This window comes from Eleutherodactylus coqui, chromosome 7, assembly GCF_035609145.1.
Source record: "Eleutherodactylus coqui strain aEleCoq1 chromosome 7, aEleCoq1.hap1, whole genome shotgun sequence".
NCBI classification, from domain to species: Eukaryota; Metazoa; Chordata; class Amphibia; order Anura; family Eleutherodactylidae; genus Eleutherodactylus; species Eleutherodactylus coqui.
Window position 1 is genome coordinate 111930029 of NC_089843.1, and position 26170 is coordinate 111956198.

General features: G+C 44.3%; 1 protein-coding gene across 2 annotated transcripts in view; it reads left to right on the forward strand.

The window, feature by feature from the left end:
* The window catches only part of AADAT (aminoadipate aminotransferase), a 44744-nt gene that overhangs the window by 15528 nt on the left and 3046 nt on the right, over positions 1-26170 (forward strand). For both annotated transcript variants that reach the window (XM_066573532.1, XM_066573533.1), the window contains exons 3-12: positions 3480-3648; positions 7891-8023; positions 8548-8622; positions 11120-11329; positions 11529-11594; positions 11810-11892; positions 12030-12126; positions 13751-13812; positions 18628-18692; positions 21218-21324. In XM_066573532.1, the coding sequence (XP_066429629.1) occupies positions 3480-3648; positions 7891-8023; positions 8548-8622; positions 11120-11329; positions 11529-11594; positions 11810-11892; positions 12030-12126; positions 13751-13812; positions 18628-18692; positions 21218-21324 (1067 nt within the window). The remainder of the gene's footprint in view (positions 1-3479; positions 3649-7890; positions 8024-8547; positions 8623-11119; positions 11330-11528; positions 11595-11809; positions 11893-12029; positions 12127-13750; positions 13813-18627; positions 18693-21217; positions 21325-26170) is intronic.

A 26170-nucleotide genomic window follows, 5' to 3' on the forward strand; every position in this document is an offset into this window, starting at 1 on the left:
TCTGAAAGTACGGCTCTCAGAGCAAATTTAACATTCCTCATCATCAATAAAGCACAAGACAATGCCATCTGGGCATTCACCTTTTCATAAAAGGGTTTTTTCCAGGGCATTGGGCAACTTATCTAATATAATTCCCTGCTTACAATCTCTTTTCTGTGCGGATGATACACTGTGCATCCCAGTATAACCATGCAGAAAAACACTCGCATCCACAATCATTCACAATTCATTTCCGCAATGAATCACGTCTTCCACGGCGGAAATCCGTTTGCAGAATTTGACCCGTTCATGTGCAGCCGACCTTACTCTTATCCCCATGTCCACTAGTAAAGCCATAATGTGGTCACAGTGATCTCGACTGAGAATGTGCTATGCGGGGGAATGCAAAAAGCCTAGACTTAATATAACTTCACGAATTGTTGCCATTAAAAAGGGATCTTAACAGATATCCATATTAGCAGCTGCAGTAAAGCCATGATCACTGACCTCCAGTACGGAGAACACATGCCATAAAAGCTGACAATTTAATTTATAAAACCGATATCAATTCTCCACACTTGTCACATAAGACCGCAGCGTAAGAATGAATGCCGATTGATCTGCTCCGAAGAAATGCATTGTGCTCCACCGGCTGATTTACACATAGGCACGTATTAACCCAGTGTCACAGCATTTAATGGCTCCCGCAATATGTTACACTTTTATGGGCTGCTGTAACTTTTACTGTATGGGTATAAATATTATTTGTGACTGAGATTATACACTTTTGCTCTGAGAAACGACCCTCGGTTATTTAATGGCAGAATTAATTTTAAGCACTCGGCTCATTTTAGAGGGGAATTAGGTTCTGGAGAATTAGCATTTCCCTTTTATCTTTTATGAATATAAAAAATCTTTAAGTTGCAAGAAACATTGTTGTGAGTGTTTTATTTTGTACATTTTTATGAAATCATTTTTCTTCTGGGAAAAAAGTGCTGAAATGAAATGTTCTCCCCATCCTTTTATTAGTCATTTAGCATGTTTCAATTCATTTATTGTTAGATCATAAAATAAATAGTGCCTTATTGGATCAAAATGTTTTCTTTCCCATTCATTAGCATTTTTGTTGTTCATTACATGGATGATAGCGCCAGGTGTTTTGTCTGTTAGACTAGATCAGGTTAGATTGTAATGTCTATGGTGGCTGTCCAGTGTCCTGTTGGGGGGTAGAGAGGGTTGACAGGTAGAGATGAGCGAGCATGCTCGTTTAGGACAATTACTCAATCGAGCATCGCTTTTTTTCGAGTAACTGCCTACTCGGGCGAAAACATTCGTGGGGGGGGGGACAGGGGGGAGCTCTCTCTCTCTCCCCCCACCCCCCACTCCCCTCCGCAACCCCCGGCGCCCCCAAGAGTTTTTCGCCCGATTAAGCAGTTACTCGAAAAAAGCGATGCTCGATCGAGTAATTGCTCTAAACTAGCACGTTCGCTCATCTCTATTGACAGGTTCTCCATGCTTGATTCCCCCACTTATCTCCCTACCATTACTGAAAAAGTACAGTATAGCTGTTGGATAAACAACCATTTGTCTGTTGGTGATCCTACAGATATAGCAGAGTTTATCTTGACTGTAATAACTGTCACACAACTTATTTTTAAGCCATTAAAAAGCTATTGCTATCTTAACAAAACTCTTAAAGCAATTGTAAGAGGAATTTCTAGGTGGGCAGTTTTTAATTCGTGTGAAGAAAAAGCCATGGTCTACTGCAGCCTTATGTGGATGGCTTTTGTTTAGCTCAGTCACCCCTCCCCTCCAGTTGTTTGAACGACTGCTGTTTAAATCTAACGACAAGCGAACAAACTGGTGACTATTTTTATGCAGGCTGGAACTCGCCGACCAATGACGAGCGAATAGTGCACGATGCCTTTGTGTTTACATATAACAATTACGTTCGTTTGAATGAATTTTGAGCAACAATTGTTGCGTGTAAATGGGCTATTACTCTTTCAATACAATACGGCCAGGAATATTGGATTGCATCAGTAACTTCCGGAACTACAAGTGAAGATTCAAAATAAAAATCTTTTCTATTAGTATATACAGTCATAAGAACACCCTATTTAAATTCTATGGTTTTATGTATTAGGAGATAATATGAAAACATCTGTTCCTTAGAACATCTTACAATTAGGTAAATACAACCTCAGATGACAACTGCACCCAGTCATTACTTATTTATTTTAACAAAAATTAGGCCAAAGTACAAAAGCAGTATATGAAATATTAAGTACAGCCCATGAATCAATAACTTGTAAAAAGCGGGTGGCTAGATGGCCTCACATTTGACTCTAGAATACTTGCCTGGTTATTGTAGCATTGCAAATCCTGAATTAGAAGACATTGCACTTTTGATGTAATTTTTCCTTTTTTTTTCTTTAGCAGCAGTAATTTAAAGGAGTCAATGACTTTATCAGTCTCTCACATGGTTCTGGAAGAATTTTCGCCCACTCTTCACACCGTTGCTTCAGGCTTGTGGACATATACATTTATGCACAGCTCTCTTAAGGCCCATTTAGACACAACGATTATCGCTCAAAAGATGTCTTTTGAGTGATAATCGTTGTGTCATTTACAGCACAAGATAATCGCTCAAACATTGAGCGATCACCTAGCGCTCCGAGCAGAGGATGCAGAAGACAAGCAGGTCCACTTGTCTTCTGCATCCAGCCATTCACCACTCGGAGCGCCCAGCTGTTGTTCAGCCGAGCGCTGCGAGTGGAGGATGCAGAAGACAAGCGGGGTGTCCCCGCTTGTCTTCTGCATCCAGCTTTTCCCTGCTCCGAGCTCCTGGCTGTTATACAGCCGAGCACTCCGATCGGAGGATGCAAAAGACAAGCGGGTGGCCACGCTTGTCTTCTGCATCCAGCTGTTCTCTGCTCGGAGCACCCAGCTGTTTTGCAGCCGAGCGCTCCGAGTGGGGTATGGAGAACAGAGCTGGACCGCTCTGTTCTTCATACCCCGCCTGTCATCAAGGAGTGGGATACAGCTGAAACAATAGTATCAGCTGTATGCAGCTGTGAGTCCCTGATAAGACTCATCGCTCTCTTTCAGCATGCTGAAAGATCAGCAATGGCTTAACGAAAACCGCACAATGTCAGTGTAGTTAGACACAATGATTATCACTCAAATGACGGCTTTTGAGCGATAATCGTTGTGTCTAAATGGGCCTTTAAGGTCCTGCCACAGCGTTTCAATTAGGTTGACTGAACCATTGCGACTCCTTGATTCTTTTCTTTTTCAGCTGTAGGGATGTAGATTTGCTGATAGTCATTGTCCTCTTGCATGACCCAGTTTCGGACAAGCTTTAACTTTTGGCTAGATGGCCTCACATTTGACTCTAGAATACTTGCCTGGTTATTGTAGCATTGCAAATCCTGAATTAGAAGACATTGCACTTTTGATGTAATTTTTCCTTTTTTTTTCTTCTAATCTCTTTGCAGCTGATTTATTGATGAGGTCCCCGCCATCAGTCATATCACTCGCAGGGGGAGCTCCAAATCCGGATACATTCCCTTTTAAATCAGCCAGCATTACTTTGAACAATGGGACAGCCATTGAAATTGGGGAGACTTTAATGAAGAAAGCATTACAGTATTCAGCAACACCTGGGTAAGTTCATTAGCTCATCATTGCATTGAGATAACATATATATGCTGAGATATTTATTTGCAAACATCCAAAGGAGACATCTGTTATAAAGGCTATAATGCCATGGGCTTCCTTGTTACATTTCACCTTCAGAGACCGGTATCATCTAACCTAGCATATCTGCCCATATGGTGCCAGTTCCAAGATATGAGCCATATGGGACCATATATGTAATTAGGACGCATTACATAGTTGCTAAATACTGAACCCCTTTAATATGGAGCTAGTCTCTCAGGCATTATCCCCTGTGCTGGTCCTCTCCACTCCATTGGGAAGGCTGTACACTAGGTTTTGGATCCATTCATATTCCAAAATGTCAGCGACATCTTATTCTGTCATTGGGTAGTAAGGCCTGGTAGTTGCAATTTGTAGTGTTAATGAAGCCAACAGAGATCATTAGTGTTAAGGTCCCTGCTATAAGTAGGTCTGTTATATACCCTCAGGGCATTGTCATGGTGAAGCACACAGTTCTTCTTTTAATGCCCTTGTAAAAAGTGGAAAGACATTTTGGCATTGTTACTGCCACCCTTTAAAAATATTAAACATTGTTCTCAGTCCTTGTTGGAGATCAAATTCTTTGACACGTCTGTAAAAAAAAAATACTTGTAGCAATATGACATTCTATTGCCAGAACCTGACAAGTAATATGTTATATAGTAACATAGTATATAAAGCCCCATTTACACGCAACGATTATCGCTCAAAATTCATCCAAACGACGGCTCTTGAACGATAGCTGTTGCATGGAAATACGCACCTATCGTGCATTTTTCGACCACTGTTCGTTCATCGCTGACTTTAAGTCAGCATAGAATCCATCATCACCGGTAGCAGGGACCGTACGCTGAGTTTTCAGCAGGCAGTGCTGATAACATTGAATTCAGTGTGCAGCCCGCAGCAGAACAAAGGAGATGTATTTAGAGAACAGACCACCTACTGTTCTCTAAATGCACATGAAACTAGCTGCTAATGGCAATATGCAAAATGATTGCTCAAAACTGTCACTCAAACTATCTTTTGAATGAATTTTGAGTGATCAAAAGGATCATTAGGTTGAAAGAAGACAATGTCCATCCAGTTCAGCCTGTTTCCACCCCCTTTGTTGATCCAGAGGAAGGGAAAAAAAACAATGAGACAGAAGCCAATTTAGCCCATTTGGGAGGAAAAAATTAATTCCCGACTCCATAATGACAGTCAGAATAATCCCGTCCTGCAGGGATGATCTGTCAAAGGTTGCTTTTGTTCATCACCAGTGTGTTATATAAAGTTCTGCTTCACAGCTGCTGCAGAACACCATAATACACAACTCAGATTCTGCAGAACTTTATGATAAGTATGAGTGTATTTCATCTAAATCAGTAGAGGACAATGTAAATGCAGATTTTAATGCAGTATTGCTTGTAAAACTAAGGCATATTTATTCCACATCAAAATCTGCACGGAGGCATGCGGATATTGGTGAAGAATTCTTTGTATGTTGCAGCCAAATTCCACCCATCTTGCACTTCAATAAAAGTTCTGCAGCACAGTAGGAACAACATGGCATTGTTCAATTCCGTCCAGAGACGGAGCTGTTTAGCCGTAGGAGCAGGGAAATGAAACCCTGAGGCCTCACGTCCACGGGGAAATTCGGGCCCACATGGATTCTCCATGCAGAATCCCGCCGTGGGTCCCTCTTTTCCCACAGACATGAGGCCAATAAATTTGATTATACTTACCTCTACGTACGCTGCGAGTCTCCCGTCTGTCGCGGGAAGATCTTTCTTCGGCCCGGCAGATGCGCCGTGCACATTTATTTTTTTTTTACTGCTGCTTTCCCGCGGTCACGTGGCACAGCAGAAATACAGCTGCGGGTGTGCCGTGGGACTTAACGGCTTCCATAGACTTCAATGGAAGCCGCGGGAGCCGTCTGTACGGGAGACCCACACAAAATGGAGCTTGCTGCGGGTGGTTTCCTGCGTGTGCGATCCTCGCGCCATGGAAAAATGACATCTGCAAGTATTTAACTACCTGCAGGTGTCCAATGATTCCCTATGGGCACAGATCACACGTGCGGGACATCCGCGTGGATTTCTAAATTCTATTTTGCCCGTGGACATTGGGTCTAAGGGCAGATGTGAAACCACCCTAAAATGTTATTGTTTGGTTTTGCATACAGCTTTTTATAAAGTCAAAACCCTCCTCAGTGACATCTAATACTGTCACAATTTACAGTTGGGTACATACTCTCATATATCATATTGTCTTATTTAGTTGCTATGTCACACTTGTTACTTCCCTAGGTCCTTTAGAGCAAGGGTCCCCAACCACCGGGGCTGGGCCGTTGGATGTTTAGCGCCGGTCCGCGGCACCGCCGGGAAATTTTGCTCCAAATACAAGGCCCGCGGGTCGAATCCGGCCCGCTGCCTTGTGTTTTGTGGCCTGCAGCGTGCGGACGCCGCTCACCACTGAGGCGATTACCAGCGGGGGCGCCGCAGTTCCCTGCTGGTAATTGTGCTGATCCCGGCGCACACTGACGTCTGTGCAGCCAGGATTCTCCTCCCCGAGTCCCCTGCTCATTAGTTCCGCAGGAGAGGACTCGGGGAGGAAGCGTTCCGGGCTGACGTCAGGGCAAGCAGATAGAGAGCGACAGCAGGAAGGAGTTAAGTATATGGGTTGGGGGGGCCGCTTACTACTAGGGGGGGCTGCCTATTACTGAGGGGGGGCCTATTACGGGGTGGTGGGTGCTGCATATTATGGGGGGCTGCCTATTACTGGGGGGGGCTACCTATTACAGGGGAAGCGGCTGCCTATTACTGCGGGGGCTAGTCATTACTGGGGGGGGGCTACTTATTACTGGGGGAGGACCTGATTACTGGGGGGCTGCTTTATTACTGGGGGAGGACCTGATTATTACTGGGAGGGACCTGATTATTACTGGGGGGACCTGCTTATTACTGGTGGGGACCTGCTTATTACTAGGGGGGACCTGCTTATTACTGGGGGGGGCTACTTATTACAGGGTAAGGGGCTGCTTATTACTGGGGGGGCTGCCTATTACAGGGGGGGAGGGGGCTGCCTATTACTAGGGGGGGGGCTGCCTATTACTGGGGTGGGGGCTGCCTATTACTGGGGGGGGGGCTGCTTATTACAGGGAAAGGGGCTGCCTATTACTTGGGGGGGCTGCCTATTACGGGGGGGAGCTGCCTATTACGGGGGAGGCTGCCTATTACGGGGGAGGCTGCCTATTACGGGGGGGGCTGCCTATTACGGGGGGGTGGGCTACTTATTACAGGGAAAGGGGCTGCCTATTACTGGGGGGGTTGCCTATTACGCGGGGCTGCCTATTACTGGGGGGGGGGCTGCCTATTACTGGGGGGGAACTTCTTATTACTGGGAGGGACCTGCTTATTGCTGGGGGGGGTTGCTTACTGTGGGGGCTCGGGGTGGGGGCTACTTATTACAGGAGAAGGGGCTGCTTATTAATGGGTGGGTGGCTATTACTGGGGGTGGGGCGCTGCCTATTACTGGGGGGGACCTGCCTATTACTGGGGGTGGACCTGCTTATTACGGGGGGGGGACCTGCTTATTACGGGGGGGGACCTGCTTATTACTGGGGGGGATGGTTATTACTGGGGGGGCCTACTTATTACTGGGGGGGAGCTACTTATTACAGGGGGAGGAGCTGCTAATTACTGAGAGGTGGGGGCTGTCTATTACTGAGGGGTGGGGGCTGTGTATTACTGGGGAAGGGGGGGGGAGATAAATTATATGCTGCCCTATGTGTGTGCTGGGGGGGGGGATAGACTATATACTGCCCTATGTGTGTACTGCCAGGGCATTCTAAATGTCATAATTAAATAATGGACTAAACTCCAACCCTCTTCATAACCCCGCCCTATATAACCAAAGCCCCGCCCATGACCCGCCCAACCCTGCTGGGCCTTGTAAAAATGGTCTTGCTGGAAGCCGGTCCCTGGTGCCAAAAAGGTTGGGGACCACTGCTTTAGAGGGTTTGCTGTCACTGATGTATAGCTTATTGTAGTCAGTGGACAGGTACAAACATCTCAGTAGAATCACATAACTATTGACAGCTATTATAGGAGAAAATCACTTCTATTTTGGTGTGATATATTGAGTCTCTCTGTTAGGTTTTGTATTATCTGAGATCCCAGAATTGTATCACACTATTGTTTTATGTAATTCATTAATATTTATATTTAGAGTTCCAGAATTGGTGTCCTGGTTGAAAGAATTGCAGAAGAAGCTGCACAATCCACCAACTCTTACATACAGCCCTGACAAAGGACAGATGGCTATGTGCGTCACAACTGGCAGCCAGGAAGGATTATCTAAGGCAAGATGGTGCATCATCTGTTTTGGGAGATTCTAGGGCTTTTTTGTCTTTTTCCTATGTGGCCAGCTTGACTCTACATGCACAGACATTTACATGCCTGAGAATTCATGTTTTAATTAAGTGGTCACCATCTAATATTGCAATATGCAAATGACACTTATCAAGATCTGACGGTTGGCAAGAGGAGGGTTCATGTGACAGTAGATTACTGGGATCCCCCAAGAATAGCATAATATGGCTGCTATACGGCAAAAAGAGCACCACACCTGTCCCCAAGTTGTGTTTGGTATTGCAGCCTTTCACTTAAATAAAACCAGCTACAATACCAGACACAAGCTATGGCCAGGGGTAGCGCTGTTTTTGGAAGAAGCAGCCATGTTTTTCTAACTCTCGGCACCCCCTCAGTCTCTCTAGACAGGCGCGGGCTACTATCATGTGAGCCTTGCTACACCTCAGTAACTGACTTAGATTGGTAAGAATTAATACAGTACTATGTTACATATTTCTTTGGCTAATTCTTCTAGGTGTTTGATATGCTTGTAAGTCCTGGAGATAACGTTTTGATAGATGCACCAACCTATTCTGGAACTCTGGCAGCTGTAAGTTACTTTTTTGTGTACTCTCTTTATCCTCAAATCCCCAATGTTAAAAGTCAGTGTCCGTAATGATTATATAATCCCATCACCAATGGAATCTGCCACTAGTCATCTGACTTGTTGCATGTTTGACTGCATAGACATAACATCACAAGGACAGTGCTTTCCACAGCAATGACCGCTTGCAGACATTTCTATACCTTGCAGATACTTCCGCACCCTCACCTGCAATTTGTGCAAATCCTCCCTGATCCTTTCTTGGTTTCCATAGTCAGTGCACATCTATTGGCCTTAAAAGAATTAAACCCTTGTGGCTACCATAGAAAACTATAAACGTTTCACATCTGTATTACCAGTAGTCCACTATTTCATTGGTTAGTCCTGTATCCCACTGCTGGTACACTTGTATTAGTACGCCGGAGTGATGGGATGTCTGTGTTAACATTACAGCCTGGTGTACAAAGTGGGTTATTGGAAAGCCACAACTGGGTCTGGATCTAAAGAATATAAAAGGACTTTTAATCTATTTTATGCTTTATATAAAACATTAAAGGCGTTTTGCAGGCAATTTTTATCGATGACCTATCCCGAGGATAGGTTATCAATAGAGATGAGTGAGCATACTCGCTAAGGGCAATTGCTCGAGCGAGCATTGCCCTTAGCGAGTACCTGCCCGCTCGGAAGAAAAGGTTCGGGTGCCGGCGGGGGGGAACGGTCAGTTGCGGCAGTCAGCAGGGGGGAGCGGGGGGGAGAGAGGGAGAGAGAGAGATCTCCCCTCCGTTCCTCCCCGCTCTCCCCCGCAGCTCCCTGCCCGCCGCCGGCAGCCGAACCTTTTCTCTCGAGCGGGCAGGTACTCGCTAAGGGCAATGCTCGCTCGAGCAATTGCCCTTAGCGAGTATGCTCGCTCATCACTAGTCACCAAACGTTGATTGACTAGTGACTACTGCTCAGGACCCTGACTGACCACTTGTTCTGGTGCCCACTGTCACCAGCGGGAGCAGGTCACTCTGTACCCAGAGCCAGCGTTGGCAATTGCAGGCACAGCTCTTATTGATTTTAATGGCAGCTGCGCCTGAAATTACTAGTGCTAGCCACTACACAAGAGTTAGGCCTTAGTCAGACGGGCGTTTTTTCGCGCGATTTGCGGATCGCATGACGGATGCGCATCTGCAAATCGCGTGACCGGTGCGCGCAAGTCGCCCGCAAATCGCCCGAAAATCTGCTCCTAGCCGCGTTTCATTAGAAACGGGCCGGAGCTGTCCAGCGCATTGCATTCAATGAGGGCGAGCCCGGGATGAATTGTCGGCAAGGGCTTAAATATATAAGCCCTTCCCTGCAATTCATCCTAAAATGTGTAAAAATAAAAAATATATGTATACTCACCTCCCGGCAGCCGGAGCTCCGCGCGGCCGTCCTGCAGTGGGTGTGAAGGGGGTGTGAGTCAGACCTGCCCCCTGATTGGCTCAGCGCTGAGCCAATCAGAGGCATGTCTCACTCACACCCATTCATGAATTCATGAATGGATGTGAGTCAGACCTGCCCCTGATTGGCTCAGCGCTGAGAGGCAGCAGTCACTCACCCATTCATGAATTCATGAATGGGTGTGTGAGTGAAACCGGCCTCTGATTGGTCAGGGCTGTGACCAATCAGAGGCAGATCATTCAGCAGGTGGGGATTTTAAAGCCCCGCCGGCTAAATAGTGCCGAGAAGCAGTTCAGGAGAACTGACAGCGGCCGCGGCTGGACTCCGGCTGCAGCGGAAAGGTGAGTATACAATTTTTTTTTATTTTAACACATTTTAGGATGAATTGCAGGGAAGGGCTTATATATTTAAGCCCTTCCCGACAATTAACCCCGCGCACGCCGGCAGCCCATTGCTTTCAATGGAGCGGCTGTATTGCCGGCTCCATTGAATTTAATGGGCAAACATCGTTCTTCTCTGTCACAGCTGTTACAGCTGTGGCAGAGAAGAATGATTTGTCTTCTATATGTTCTCAATGGGGTCGGCGCTGCTGCCGCCGGCCCCATTGAGCGCATATAGAGAAGAGAACAGGAATCGCAGATCGCAGATAGGTGCGATCTGTGATTTTTTGTTCTAAAATTTATCGGACGAGCGCATAAAAAGCGCTCATGTGTCCGATACCATTGCAAAGCAATGGTTTTATAAAATCGCCGGACGCATGCGCATGCGCAAATCGTGGCTAAAAACGCCCGTCTGACTAAGGCCTTAGAGTGATTTGCTTCTGCTCTGTACTCTGTGTGCTTTGCCGGTGACAGTAGGCACCAGAATAGCTGATTGGTCGGAGTACCAAGCAGCAGACCCCAGTTGATCAGCTTTTGATTACTTATCCTGAGCATAGGTCATCAATAAAAAGTGCCTGGAAAACCCCCTGTACAGTATTTTGTAATGCCATATCATTTTAAATAGTGCTGTTTGGGTTTGGACATAAGAAAAATGAGTGTATAATACTAGATCGCTGTTCACCTGATTTGATTTGCAGGTAAAACCGCTTGGATGCAATCTCATTGGTGTTCCCACCGATCAACATGGCATTATTCCTCAGGCTCTTAAAGAGATTCTCTCTAGATGGAGACCAGAGGATGTAGCCCTCCCTGAAAAGAAAGCCCCTAAAATTCTTTACACTATTCCTAATGGGGGCAATCCCACAGGAGCCTCTCTGACCACGGAACGCAAGACCGAAATCTACAAGGTATAAAGCAATGAGAGTCTAGTGATCTACTTACTGTCATGATATAGAGCCACCACTTACGCTAGTAGCATTACAATGAGGTTTTTAGTATATGACTGTGCAGGAACATTCTGTGTCTACACGAGAAAAATATATTTTTGATAAATGAAGAAACCTCCTTATGGGTCACATTAGTCATATTTCTCTTCTGGCTCAATAGATTGCACAAGAATATGATTTCATTATTGTGGAGGATGATCCTTATTACTTTCTCCAGTTCAGTAAGGTGAGCTCTTGTCATTTCTAGACATCATGTCTCTTAAGTCGGACAAAAAAGTTTAATTTCATTATCTTTTATATGTTCAAAGCTTTATATAATGTTAGAAAACTATGAAACCATGAAGGATATGAAGTACACAGATATGCTGATTTAGCAATTTGGAACCGTTTCAGAAGCATTGTAAATTTTTTTGCTTTTTTCCCCCTCATCGCTTTCCCTAGCCCTGGGCACCATCATTTCTGTCAATGGACATTGATGGTAGAGTTATCAGAGCTGACTCCATGTCGAAGATTCTTTCTTCAGGGTAAGATCATTATCCCTAAGTTTTCATTAAAGATGATGTTTTCAGTAATTAGTAACTTCTTTGGTTTGCAACACTGAAGTTATATTACCAAAAAGAGAAAAATGTAATCTTACTGGTTTTTTCTCCTCATTTGCCAGACTGAGGATTGGCTATTTAACTGGCCCTAAACCGCTGATAGACAGAGTAGTACTGCACATGCAGGCGTCAACATTACATACCAGCGCCTTCACTCAGGTAACTGTATGGAATTATCTGCTGGCAGCTTCTCTCATTTCTCCCATACTGCCACCCATGCTTACTCTAAAGGGTATGTGTGCCTTTTCACCAATTATATATTTTTTTATTCCAATGCATCTACAATAAAATTACCAAGATAATTATTGTAACATTGCTAATATTTTTGATCAAAAATATCCTGCATTTAAGTGTATACAGCTCTTAAAGGGGTTGTCCCGCGACAGCAAGTGGGGTTAAGCACTTCCGTATGGCCATATTAATGCACTTTGTAATATACATTGTGCATTAAATATGAGCCATACAGAAGTTATTCAATTACTTACCTCCGTTCTCGCGCTGTCTCTGTGTCCCCGTCGCCATGGTGCCGACTAATTTCTGCCACAGCATGCCATTTTAGCCACGCTTGCGCAGTCTTCTCTCTTCCCTCTGTGTACGAGCTTCTCCAGCGTGCCCGCGCGATACAGCTCGTCTGCGCATGTGCAGACAAGCTATCACTGTACGGGAGCGCGCAGGGGCGGCTATTCAGCTCCCGGCGTCCCTTTAAACAGGGGTGATTCACCCCGAATCAGCAACAGCCAGCCGGGACCATCCAGGAGCAGCTAGCCGGGACAACCGACCAGCAGCCAGCCGGGACGATCAGCAGCCAGCCGGGACGATCAGCAGCCGGGAGCCACTCGGGATCAGCAGCCGCCAGCCGGGACGAACGCAATACAGCCGCCTGGGTAAGTGAGTTGTCTGTGGGTGCTGTGGGTGCTGTGGGCGCTGTGGGCGCTGTGGGGGGGGAGGTGTCTGCGGTGCTGTGGGCGCTGGGGGGGGGGGGGGTGAGGTGTCTGCCGTGCTGTGGGCGCTGGTGGGGGGGGTGGGGGGGGGTGAGGTGTCTGCAGTCCCGTGGGTGCTGTGGGGGTGAGGTGTCTGCGGTGCTGTGGGCGCTGGGGGGGTGAGGTGTCTGCGGTGCTGTGGGCGCTGGGGGGGTGAGGTGTCTGCGGTGCAGAGGAAAGGTGTACTTACCGGAGCTTCTGTGTAGTCAAGAGATGGGAGAAACAGCTGTTTGCTGTTTTCTCCGGTAGACTGCACCTCCCGCTGTGACGCTTTCTGCCGACCAGCCAATCAGGCGGCTGTATCGGCGTTCCATTCATTTACAAGAACACGCCTCCACCGATGACGTCAGTCACCTGCTCACGTGACCGGCGTCTCGGGAGCGCGCATGAGGCATCCAGGAAGAGCGAGCGGTTCACCGTGGAACGCACTCAGGGACTCAGCAGGCGCCATCTTAGAGGGAGAAGTTTTAAAAGTCATTTTTTCTGCGAAAGTGTAAGTACAATGCGGTTTATAACCGCTCACAAGGGCTGCTTAATGACGGGGGGTGACAGGGGGAATGGGCTAATATGAAATTTTGCGTTTCTGCCTCGGGACAACCCCTTTAAGCCAACCTAGTTGCGTCAGATGTTTGCTGTAGTGCAACAACTTAAGCCTTTAGATGCCACTGTTTCATTTCTACAGTAAGCACAACAGCAGGGCTATCCGGCACACATTTTACAGACCTACTAGCTGTATTTGATGGTCATATTAATTGTGCAGTCATTGGGACATCTCGACAATGTGGATTACTATTCTTTTCTAGATAATGATACTCCAGCTGCTGCAGCAATGGGGTGTAGAAGGCTTTCTGAAGCATGTTGACAGGTATGGCATGTGGGTTACTTCATTTGTTGTGTAAAAGCATTATGAACTGATCCAAGTGGAAATGTTTTTAGGCATCCAGCCTTTTTGTCTCAAGGTTTTGACTGAATCTCAGAAAACGGTATGTAGACAAAACCCAAATGGAACCTTTAAAGTAGTTGACCATGTGATTTGGTCCTCCCATGATAATGGAAATTATTGTGGACATATTCAGAGACCAAAGTTTTTCAACTTTGGTCTCCTTTTGACTAAATTAAAGTCAGTTGTTCCTTCTTGGGATTTTGTGTCAATTTCATTTTAAAAGATTCAGACAGAACCCCAAAAAGGAAAGGCAGGAGGTAGCAAAAAACACTAAAGCTAGCCTCCCATATTGTTATGCAGTGACTGTGCTTTAGGCAGGTAGCAGTGAGATTATTGGATATATTTTATACATAATGAAAGGTAAAGTGACAGCTTCATCTTATGAATATACACTTTGGTCTAGAAGTATTTGGACAGGTGACACAATGTCCCTAATTTAACCTTTTATACACCAGCACAGTGGATTTAAAGGGGTTGTCCCGCGATAGCAAGTGGGGTTATACACTTCTGTATGGCCATATTAATGCACTTTGTAATATACATCGTGCATTAAATATGAGCCATACAGAAGTTATATACTCACCTTCCCTGCGCTGGCGTCCCCGTCTCCATGGCTCCGTCTAATTTCAGCGTCTAATCTCCCGATTAGACGCGCTTGCGCAGAAGGGTCTTCTGGCTTCTGTTCGGTCCGGCACCAGCTGCGTTCTGGCTCCGCCCCTTCTACGCGTCATCGCGTAGCTCCACCCCCATCACGTGTGCCGATTCCAGCCTCCCTTCATGTCACATCTCTCCCCCATTCCATGCTGCTTGTCTCTCTCCCTCTGTACATGCCCCTCTCCCCCTCTACATGCCACTTCTCGCTCTCCATACCACTTCTCTCTAACCTCCCTCACCATGCCGCTTCTCTCTCCCCTCCCCTAGGAGATCCCCCTGTAGCTCCACCCCCCTCTCTCCTCGCTGTGGGGAATTCCTTATACAGCCTTGTTTACTTCTGGTTGTGCTCCCTCCTGTAACTTAGACAGGGGGGGGTGTAGCTGTGTCTGTGCGTCTGTCGCTTCTTTCATAGCAGTACTTATACCAGCAGGGACATTCATGGTCTCGCGACAGTGAGGGAGAGAGACATGAGAGTGAGACCATGAATGTCGCTTAGCAATGCTTGAATCTGCATAATGGCGCTACTGACTGAAGCACTGCTATCCTTAACATGGGGAACTTTGACAGGGCCCGATGGGTCACTGAATGTACCCTCTTTAAATTTTGCAATTTCATTGCGGTGGTGGGAATCCAACAAATGGAATGACACCTAAATTGTCCACCTAAGGTGAGGCAAAGTGGTCAAAGAGTGGTGCAGGAAAAAGCCTGTAGGCTTATTCATATTAGATAAGGCGGGATGAACTATTGCTTTATGTTTGCAATTTGCCCATGAGAGGTTTGAGTACAACTTGCATCGGACACCACACAGACATCTATCTGATATATGGACGGCCCACATATTGATGTGCATTTGCATGTCCTAATTCTCATCCGTGATTTAGAGAAGGTTAGGACATGTGATGAGTAGTATGCATAGCCCAATAGGCTATAATGGGTGCACATGGACCTACATACACTCGTGTCCACCATCAGGGCTATGGGCACTTTCTTATTTTTGAAGGGCATATTCTTTACAACTGTTGCTAGAACCGAATTTAGGGCTTGTTAGGAAAATGAGGAATATATGCACGAGATAGCAGTTGAGGAAGGTTTCATATTATCACCTTCTCCTACTATAGTTTACTATCTAAGTGAATCAAATGTGGACACGAATTCTGATCCCCCTCAATTGATTATCGTGCCTTGTACTCCTATCTGCTAGACCGCAGGAGTAAGAATTAGTTTTGCTAATGATAAGAGCTTACATTATATTACTAATGCCCTCTCTACGAAGAAATCTATGTATCTTCGTGTGCCTATCAGCACACCCTTTTTGAGGTACAGTTCAGTGTTGATCACACTGGCTGACATAGTATGCATAAGCCTCTTTTATCTTGGGCAGCATACTGTGTCCTAGATATTCTATAGACACTAACTTCCTGATGATCCGTGGGATCCACGGGGAAACGCGTCGAAGTCCCAAGTCTCATAAAGTAAAACATGCATATGTCTACAGTGACTCCATCATCTATATGATTAATGGGGTCCTGTTTATTTCTAAATCACAACATAGCACTATGCATTAATGATCTTACGATTGGTATGATCATCCTAAATTGGCTATTCTGAAACTTGATATAATTAGTAATAGGCAACTGACATATTATCTAGCCTATTGCATCAGGATATATTTCGGATTGAGTATCCAAGTGGTACATCAATAGATCACTGCAAGATCCAATTAAATATTTAACTAGGACAAATTTAAATATTGACCTTATCAGAATATGAGATCAAGGTCGTTCTGACACGCCCTGTATTTGATGCAGTAAGAGGAGTAGCTATCTAGAGCATCTTATACTCAGTATTATACTGAAGATAGTACCTCAACAGCCTATTGAAGGATACTTAGGTCCGGTTGGCAATTCCTATATTAATAATTGTAGTTGCCAACCAAATTCAGTGTGCTACCCATTTGTTTGTTTTGTGTACTTCTGTGTTAGGTGTGCCCCATACTGGTATATGTTTTTAAAGGAAAATCAATAAATATTATTTTTAATGTTGTCTAAACTGTGAAGTACATACACTTGTGTGGCCTAAGGAATATTCTTAATACTTGGAACACATGGACATCACCAAAAGCAGAGTTTCCTCCCTTGAGATGCTTTTCCACTACTGCAGCTGCCTTCAGTTGCTGCTTCTTTGTGGGCTTTTCTGCCTTCAATTTTGTCTTGAGGAAGTGAAAAAGATCAATTGGGTTAAGGTCAGATGACTGACTCTGCCCTAAGAAGCTCTCAGGTTACTTTTGTCCTATGCTTTGTGTCATTATCCATCTATACTATGAAGCACTGTCCTATCATTTTTGCAGCGCTTAACTGAATTTGAGCAGCAAGTAAAGGTGTATACACTTCGAAATGCATGCTGCGACAACTGTCCAGTCACATCATCCATAAGCACAATACCCCAATTGCATTGGCATCATATGTGCCCATGTCATGACTCTGCTACCAGCATTTGTGACAGTAAATAAGGAAAATGGAACAATACCTCTGCAGCATCATCCATTGAATGGCAGCATTCCTGCAAATCAGTGTCCGACTCTTTATACAGGTCTTAACAATGACTGGGAATTGAAAACCAAGCCAGAATCCATACACAGACAGTTGTTTGGGGGTGTTTGCCCCTCATCAGTGCACCGTAGGATTCTGGCTTGGCTAGTGAGTGGCCTATGGCATGAGTCAGGAGAAGTATTGTCTCTTCTTGAGGAGAGCACCTAGAAGGTGAGTGAGGAGACTTATAAGGCCATGCATGCTTCTCTGGGTAATATGCAAATAAGGAAGATGGAATAATACCTCTGCAGCACCACCTATTCTTGCAAATTAATGTCCGACTTTTTATACGGGTCTTAACAAAGATTGGGAATTGAAAACCAAAATGGAAACCATACACAGACAGCTTTTTTTTGGGTGTTTGCCCCTCATCAGTGTGCAGTAGGATTCTGGCTTGGCTAGTGAGAGCCCTATGACGTCAGTCAGGAGGGGTATTGTCTCTCCTTGAGGAGAGCAGCTGGAAGGTGAGTAAGGACACTTATAAGGCCATGCATGCTCCTCTGGGTAATATGCAAATCAGGAAGATGGAACAATACCTCTGTAATTCCCAATCTTTGTTAAGACCTGTATAAAGAGTCGAACATTGATTTGCAGGAATGCTGCCATCCAATAGGTGGCGCTGCAGAGGTATTGTTCAATCTTCTTTTTTTTTTTGCATATTACCCAGAGGAGCATGCATGGCCTTATAAGTCACCTCAATCAACTTGCAGGTGCTCTCCTCAAGGAGAGACAATACTCCTCCTGACAGATGATGTGCTATGCTTTAAATCATGATCCCTTCCTTTCTTCATACTGTTCTTCTCCCATCATTCTTGTACAAGTTAATCTTGGTTTCATCCGTCCAAAGAATTTTATCTGGGAGGCTTTTTTAGATGTCAGATAAGAAAACAGTTCTGTTCTTGAGTGCATCTTGTGATAAACCCAACGTTCATGAAGGTGACTCTTGATTGTAGACTTTGACAATGATTTGCCTATTTCCTTGGTAGTGTTCACCACCGGATAGGACTTGCAGATTCCGCAAGCATTTTATCTGTGGTAATACGCAGATCAATCAAATGCATTGCATTACGCAGTTCCACTCACATTAGCAGGTCAAACTTGCATAATCCACTCAAGGAAATAGAACACTGCAGGTTCTATCTTACCCCGGAATCCGTGTGGGTTATTGTTATACCCACATATTTATTTGTGAAGGTGTCTCTAGTAGGTTCTATCAGTCTATAAAACTGCTTATCAGTCAATTATCCGGCTATTTATAAACCTGTGAAAATGTAGGGACTATGTAAAAAGTGGTCAATGCAAATATCTTATGTTTAACCCATTGAATTAAAGCTGAAAGTCTACACTTCAATCACACAATCACGGTTTTGTTTCATATCCATTGTGGTAGTGAACAGAGGCTAGATTAAGAAAATTGTGTCTGTCCAAATACTTCTGGACCCAACTCTATAAATACAATTAAAATAACTTTTTCTTGCCTTTTTGTGGCTTGCAGTGTCATACAGTTCTACAGGACACAGAGGGATGCCATGATTGCATCTGCAGATAAGTGGCTAACAGGTGGGTAAATAGGGCAAAAAAGTATGTGCTGAAGAGCCAATTTTCCTAGACTACAAAATGGTCTAGTGTGAAATGTCATCGTGTAATATTAAAAGGTCATGAAGAATGGCAGGGTGTAAGATAGTTGATGTTTTTTCTCTGTATTGCTTCAGTTTTAGTATAGATGATGATTTTTACCTGACTGCTTCAGGGTAACCTATTGTCCTCGCCATGTTAATAAATCAGACACTCACTGCATTGTCCTTTATGTACATTGTCAAAACATCAAGTGGGCATCACTAATAGAAAACTCCAACTTTAAGGTAATTTTCTCGGACTAAAGGCCCATTTAGACACAACGATTTTTGCTCAAACTTCGCTTAAAGTCATCTTTTGAGGGATAACCGTTGCGTCTAAATGTACAGACATTGTGCAGTTTTTGTGCACGATTCATTCCTCGCTCAATACTAGTTTGCTAGAATTGAGCGATTAACTCTTATCAGTGGTGCAGGCTGTTATCGCAGTCGGCAGCGCTGATAAGATTCTTTCAGTTCTGGCAGTTCATAGTGGGACGCGAGCTGTAAGCGTGGAGAACAATGCAGCTGCTTGCTAATGCAAAACAGCTGTATTGTTCGCTGAGCAATAGCGGCGGTGTCCCGCTCTGCCTGCATAGCTCTTTAGTAGCTAATTAGCTGCTGTAGACTATGCAAAGATGATCGCTCAAAACTGTCATTAAACTGTCGTTTAAGTGATTCTTGAGCGATCATCTTTCTGTGTAAATGGGGTCTAAGTCATCAATCTGGTGGCGGTCTTCCATCTTGGAATCTCATCAGTTTTCACAATTTAATGTTAGAATTTAACATTTCACAACACAAAAGCAGAGAGGGAAGCGGAGAGGGAAGTGCTCTGATTTAGTAAATGTTACAGCACTGTATTTGGTTTCGAGCTTTCCTCCTGGAGGTTTCCCTACCTTTAGGGTGTGTTCACATGTAGCTGACTTGCTGCAGATTTTGGTGCAGATATTGATGTAGATTTCACCCTTTCAATTGAATTAAAATTAAAGGGGTGAAATATGCACCAAAATTTGCAACACAATCCATGGGAAATCAGCTACATGTGAGCAGACAAGTTTAAGTTGATTTCTGTATACTTTTCTGAGACCCTCCAATAATATAGGATACCTCACAATCCAGTACAGTGCTTGTTGGGTACCCTTGATGCCAGATGAAAAAAAATTGTGTACTTGATCTCATTTTAACCCCTACTTTCAGAGTTTAGTCATCTGTTCTAACTTTAAGGCCTCATGTTCACTTGCACGTACAGATTCCACTGCTGAATCCCGCAGCGGTATCCGTGCGTTCCCGCGGACATGGAGGGGAAAAGACCGTTTCTTACCTCTTCCAATCCCACGCAGGTCTCCTCTGAGCTGGACGTTTTTTTTTTCTTCAGCACGGCGGATGCGTCCGGGGGCGCCGGCAGACATGCCCGGCGCATGTGCAGTGCTTCCTTTTTTGATTTTCAGTCTCCTGCTTTCCCGCAGATCCGCGGTATGTCCACAGTAACAGCTGTGGCTGTGCCGCTCATTGGACAGCTCCCAATTAATTCAATGGAAGCCGTCCCTGCGGGATCCACGGGAAAATGAAGCATGCTGTGATTTTTTTCCCGCACGTGCGATCTGCACGCCAGGAAAAAAATCACATCCGCATGCTTTAAATTGCCGTGCAGATGTTAATGCATCCCTATGGGCGGCAAGAGGTGCAGATCTGACATGCAGGAGACACGCGCAGATTTTATAATTAAAATCTGCCCGTGAACGTTGGGCCTTAGGCAGTTTATCATAGTTTTATAAATATACGTATTTTTGATGAATAAATGGTACTTGTATTGTGAACTAAGGCTCTGTTCAAATCTCAGTCTGCTTTTTCCATCTAGGGGTTCAGTCATAATTGCCATGAAACAATAGTTCAGCATGCTGCGCCGTTTTTTTCAGTAAAATGTCAACCTGGGTGGAACCCCTTATAGTGAACGGGTGCTGTCAGGCGACACCGATTTTCGTCATTTTGACATATCCAGCAGGTTGTTTTATTTTTGTTCTTCTGTTTCTTAATGGGACAGATAAAAGAAAATTGGTATCGTGTTAGCCAGTAAAGGAAAATGTGATTGTTCCCAGCAAGAGAAGCCAAGTAATCTTGTAGATATGATACCTTTTAATGGCTAACAAACATACATGATGTAATAATAGCGAGCTTCCGAACCAACGCAGGGTTCTTCTTCAGGCTTAATCAGAAGAACCATGAGTAGGTTTGAAAGCTGGCTATAACATAATTGTCTTAAAGCCTGATGAAGGGTCGATAAGAACCCGAAAGCTCGCTATAACATCATGTATGTTTGTTAGCCATTAAAAGGTATCATATCTACAAGATTACTTGGTTTCTCTTGCTGAGAACAATCACGTAATGGGACAGAAAAATGGAAATCTGAACAATTCTAAAAATGCATCTGGTATTATGTGTTACAAAGTTTTCTTTCTTTCATTTAATTGGAAGGTTTGGCTGAGTGGCACAGTCCTACAGCGGGCATGTTCCTGTGGATGAAAATCCATGGAGTGCCTGATACACATCAATTGATCATGTTGAAAGCAATAAGCAAAGAGGTAAAGAATCCGTGTTTGAAGATGTTTTACAGCTAGTAGCAATGTGCTGTCTTTGATGCTTACCTTGATCACAAAAAGAAGATACAAGAGTTGAGAGTTGTTTTATCTGTTGAGCCAAAGGGTATTTTGTAGTACATAAATATCTCAGGGATTCTCAATGTGGAGCCGCTGCTTATTTACTTACATTTTGTCAATGTGGACTAGATGTAATATTGTACATTATTAAAGAGTCACTCTGGTGATTAATTAATTCATTATGTAGCTAGGCCTAAGTACTGTATATATAAGTGAGTGATGAGAACTCGTAGAATTACCTTGGTTAGTTATTCCTTTCCATCTGAAACTCCTGGAGACCTTCTCCTCAGATGGTCAAGTGATCATAATTCTGACCAACTTAGATCTTCTTGGCTTTATGTGTTTATGTCATAGCATCACACAGACTAAGAAACTGATTAGAAACTGCCTAGAGGGGGACGCAGGCACTCCTATCACAGCTACTGAAGAGAATGATGATCGCACAGCTCCTGTCACACAGTTATAATAGAGGAGATGACAGCTCATCCTCCTGACTGTATACTTACGGCCTGTAGCTTATTTAGGTAAATATAAAATACAGAAGGTAATGTTAGTGTTACAGAGATGGTACAAGCTGTAGCTGATCATGTACTGCTGTGCTGATGCATCATGGGATTAATTTGAAAGCGAAAGCAACATCAAGATAGTGCCTGATAAGTATTGGGTAGGAAGCTACAGTATATGGATGTTGCTGCAATATGCAGAGAAGACCTCCAAAGTGTGACAGTCAGTTGAGGGGAGCAGGAATTGAAAAATGTGTTTTCGCTGGAGTGGCTCTTTAAGAACTAATGAGCTGACTGAGATAATGGTTTATAGATAGAGGGAAAAGGATAAGTTTGAAGATGGAATCTTAAAGTTATGTTATAGTAGTAATAATATATATATATGTTCCTTACATCAGCCTAGGCAAACACGTGCGTGTGTGTGTATGTATATATATATATATATCTACCTTCATAGGAAATAGCTAGCAGCTAATTAGTTAACGTGCTCAATATTATACCCTGGTATGTGCAAGCAGCATGTTGTACTACACTCCTACGCATGGTTCCCAGCACTGTCTCCAGATGTGTTTCTCACAAGAAGGACCTGGGATTCTCACTCTCGGGGGGGGGGGGGGGGGGTAACTTCTTCTTCTCTCCTCTTGCATTCCTATGGTTCAGGCAGGGATATCAATAAAGTCTATGCTACTTGAGTTTTAGGAATTACGTGTTTGGTAGCAGCCTATAACTTGGGGTGTTAAGATATGTTAATCATAAAGTCTTTACACACTAAGCCAATCATGAGTTGTTATGATGTTGGGGGCATACACGTCTATTGATACGTCATGTCCAACTATATCTGTACCATTATGATGTGAATAAACTAGACGTGTACTAGAGAATGACCAACATGGAGTCAGACACAGATACAATTGCATGCATGGTACTTCTCATTATCACCAATTTGGAGCAGACAGTGAAGTACATGGAATATGATATTTATTCTCATAACAGTTACATAGTTGATAAGGCTGAAAAAAGTCACAGATCTATCATGTTTAACCTATACTACTACTGTGTTAATCAGAAGAAGGCTAAGAAAGTAATGCATGGATGTCAATTCCCCTTCTCCAGAATTCTAGTACCCATAACTTATGATAGTGTTTCCTTAAAGAAAGGCATATCGGCCCCTCTTGTATTTGTACAATGAATGAACAATGCCAACATGGCAGCAGAGAGTTCGTAGTCTCACTGCTTTTACAGTAATGAAATCCTCCCCATGATGATGATAAACTTCTTTCCTTTAGATGTACAGGATGCCCCCTTGTTGTGGTTAGATGGAGGTGTAAAAAGATCATCAGACAGATCTCTGTACCACCGATACAAATATATTTGTACATTGTAATTAGATTGCCCTGAGCAGTCTTTGTTCCAACTGAATAACGCTGAATTTGATAACCTGTCTTTGTACTCCAATCCACTCATTCCCTTAATGACCTTGGGATCTCTCTTCTGTACCTGTTGTACTTCATATATGTTCCTATACACAGGTGCCCAGACTTATACATAATAGTCCATGTGTGATCTGCCTAGTCATTTGTATAAACTATGTTCTTATGAACATTTATGCCTCTTTTGATGCATCCTATTATTTTGCAGCAGTTGAACTAAAACCCACATATCAGGAGCGGTGACCGGTCCTCTTTATGTAATAAAATCTGCTACTAGGAGAAGCTTACTGCAATCAGATACATACAGCTTCTCTTTAAAGCAGATCTGTCATCATACCATGCTCTCCTGTTCAAAGACAGGCTAGCATAGAGGCAGTTCTTCTCTTCCATTAGGCCAACGCATTGATTGATCAGTTCCACTTAGTGCCATCATACATAGAGTGTTTTAATTAGATGCCCCAATATCTGGTAATTATCACAAGTAACATTACAAGGAATATTGATTATTATTTATTTTTAAAGTGCCATACACATAAAGAATAGGGGGTTTAAACTACATTGCACTACATCTGAACTGCAAACACTGCAACATATATTACCACATTGCATATATAAAACAGGAACGGTAAACATCCACCAAATGACTAACAAATTGAGGGCAAAAGGACCCCTTACAGTGTACAAAAGAGGTAGAAAGAGAGAGTAGATGAGAGGAAGGCTGCCTGTGCACGGCCGAGGTGGAATATCGCTAGCGATATTCCGCCGCAGGGGGCAGAACTGACAGGTCTCCATGGTGAGCCTATCTTATAGATAGTCTCACCGCGGAAAATCGCAGCATGCCAGGATTTGAATCCCGCGAGCAGAGAATCGCTATGATTCTCCGCTCATTGACGTCAAGCTGCGCTTTCCATAGTTAGCCTATGGAAAGCGTTCACTGTGTTACCCGTGGCCGGTTTATCTCCGCGGGTAACTCAGTGACAACTCGCCAAAGGACAAGCAGCCTAAAAGGTGTTCATATTATGGTATATGCCATATTAGGGCAGCAGGGTTACTTTAGGTTGTAGGCTTGTCCGAAGAGGAAGTTTTTTGGGTCCCTTTTGAAGATTTCCCATGTGGAGAGTGTGATTTGTTGAGGTAGTAAGTTCAAAAGCTTAGGTGACGCATGGGAGAAATCCTGGAGACAATTATGTGAGGAGTACACTAAGGGGGAATAGAAGAGGAGTTATTGCGAGGACCAGAGGTTACGAGTTGGAGGTAGTGGGAGATTAGGTCAGCGATATATGGAGGTGGCATGTTGTGCATGGCTTTGTGTGTCACTAATAATAATTTGAATTAGATTCTTTGGGTAATATGCAGCCAGTGAAGGTATTGGCAGAGGGTAGGGTAGAGGTGAATAAGCTGGACAGCAGTTGAAGGGTGCGAAGGCATTTGAAGGGAGGCTACAGAAGAGGATGTTGCAGTAGTCTAGATGGGAGATGATGACAGCATGCACTCGAGTTTTTGTCGACTCAAGCACCTAGAAGGAGCTGTCGGCATTGAATGAAACTTTCTCTGTGTGATTGTAATGTTGATATAATTAAGTGATTACAATATCAGATCAAAAGGATAAGTCATTGCGGAAAACTGAACACTTGAAGGGGAAGCTCTAGAACCCTGTTGTACTGCCTCCAGCTTGCATACAAGCATGGAGGCATACAGGTTCCATTTGGTATCCTGCAACATACTGGTTTGCATTTGCTGTAACTGATCCTCTACATCGTGCAAACTCATAGGCTGTCGAAGTTAGTGTTTCAGATGGTCCTGTACATGTTCTATTGGCAATACATCTGGCAGGCCACAGAAGTGTAGCAATGTTGTGGAGATGTTCCTATGACACCCTTGTGTGTGCGGCTGGGCATTATCCAACTGAAAAATGCCTTATGGTAGCCCTGCCCTGTGGCTGCAGGATGTCCTGAACATACTGCTGAGCTGTCATTGTCCCTTGTACCACTAGTAGGGGTGACCGACTGTAGTATGTGATGGCCTCAGACCATCACACCAGCAGTGGGGGCAGTGTGCTGTTGCACAGCAAAGACAGGATTGATGTGCTCACCCCTAGGTCTCCAGAAACAAACACGGCCATCATCAGTGCCCAAACTAAACCTGGACTTCATAGCAGTTCAATTTCATCATTCATCACATCACTGCAAACAGAGATGACGGTGGGTATCAAAGCCTGTACACACGTAATTGGCACCCTAGGACCAAATGTCTTTCAGCCAAGCACCTGGAAATGATTCAGACAGACACAGGGAACTGTAATGATGGTTCCACTTGTCTCGGGATCGTGAACAATGAAACAGTTGAAGCTGCTTGTGCTTTTGAACGATCAGACTATCCTCTCTGCTGGTGGTCTGTTGAGGGTGTCCCGAGCCCGGTCGTCTTGTGTGTTTGCCCTCACACATCTACTGGTCCCAACACCTCCCAACAGTCTGGTCAGAACGCCCAAGGTGACGGGCATTTTGTCAATACAGCCATCTAGCTTCTTGCATTGCAATAATGCGCCCCTCTTAAACTCTGTTAACTGGGCAAAATCTCTTTGATTGCGTCGTAGTGGCATGCTGACTAGTCGACAAGATCTACACAAGCGGAAAATTAGGTCCACTGCACACAAGTAGTCTCTTAGAGCCTTTTTATAGGCCAAGGGTTGAACCACTTTTAGGTCCTCAAGTGACAAGACCATCCATCTAATCACACCACAACTCTCATCATTTACATATCTGCCTGAGATGTAACTGCATGCCGGGTTTTGCATCAAAACAACAACTGCTTCTAGGTGCTTGGATTTTTTGACAGTGT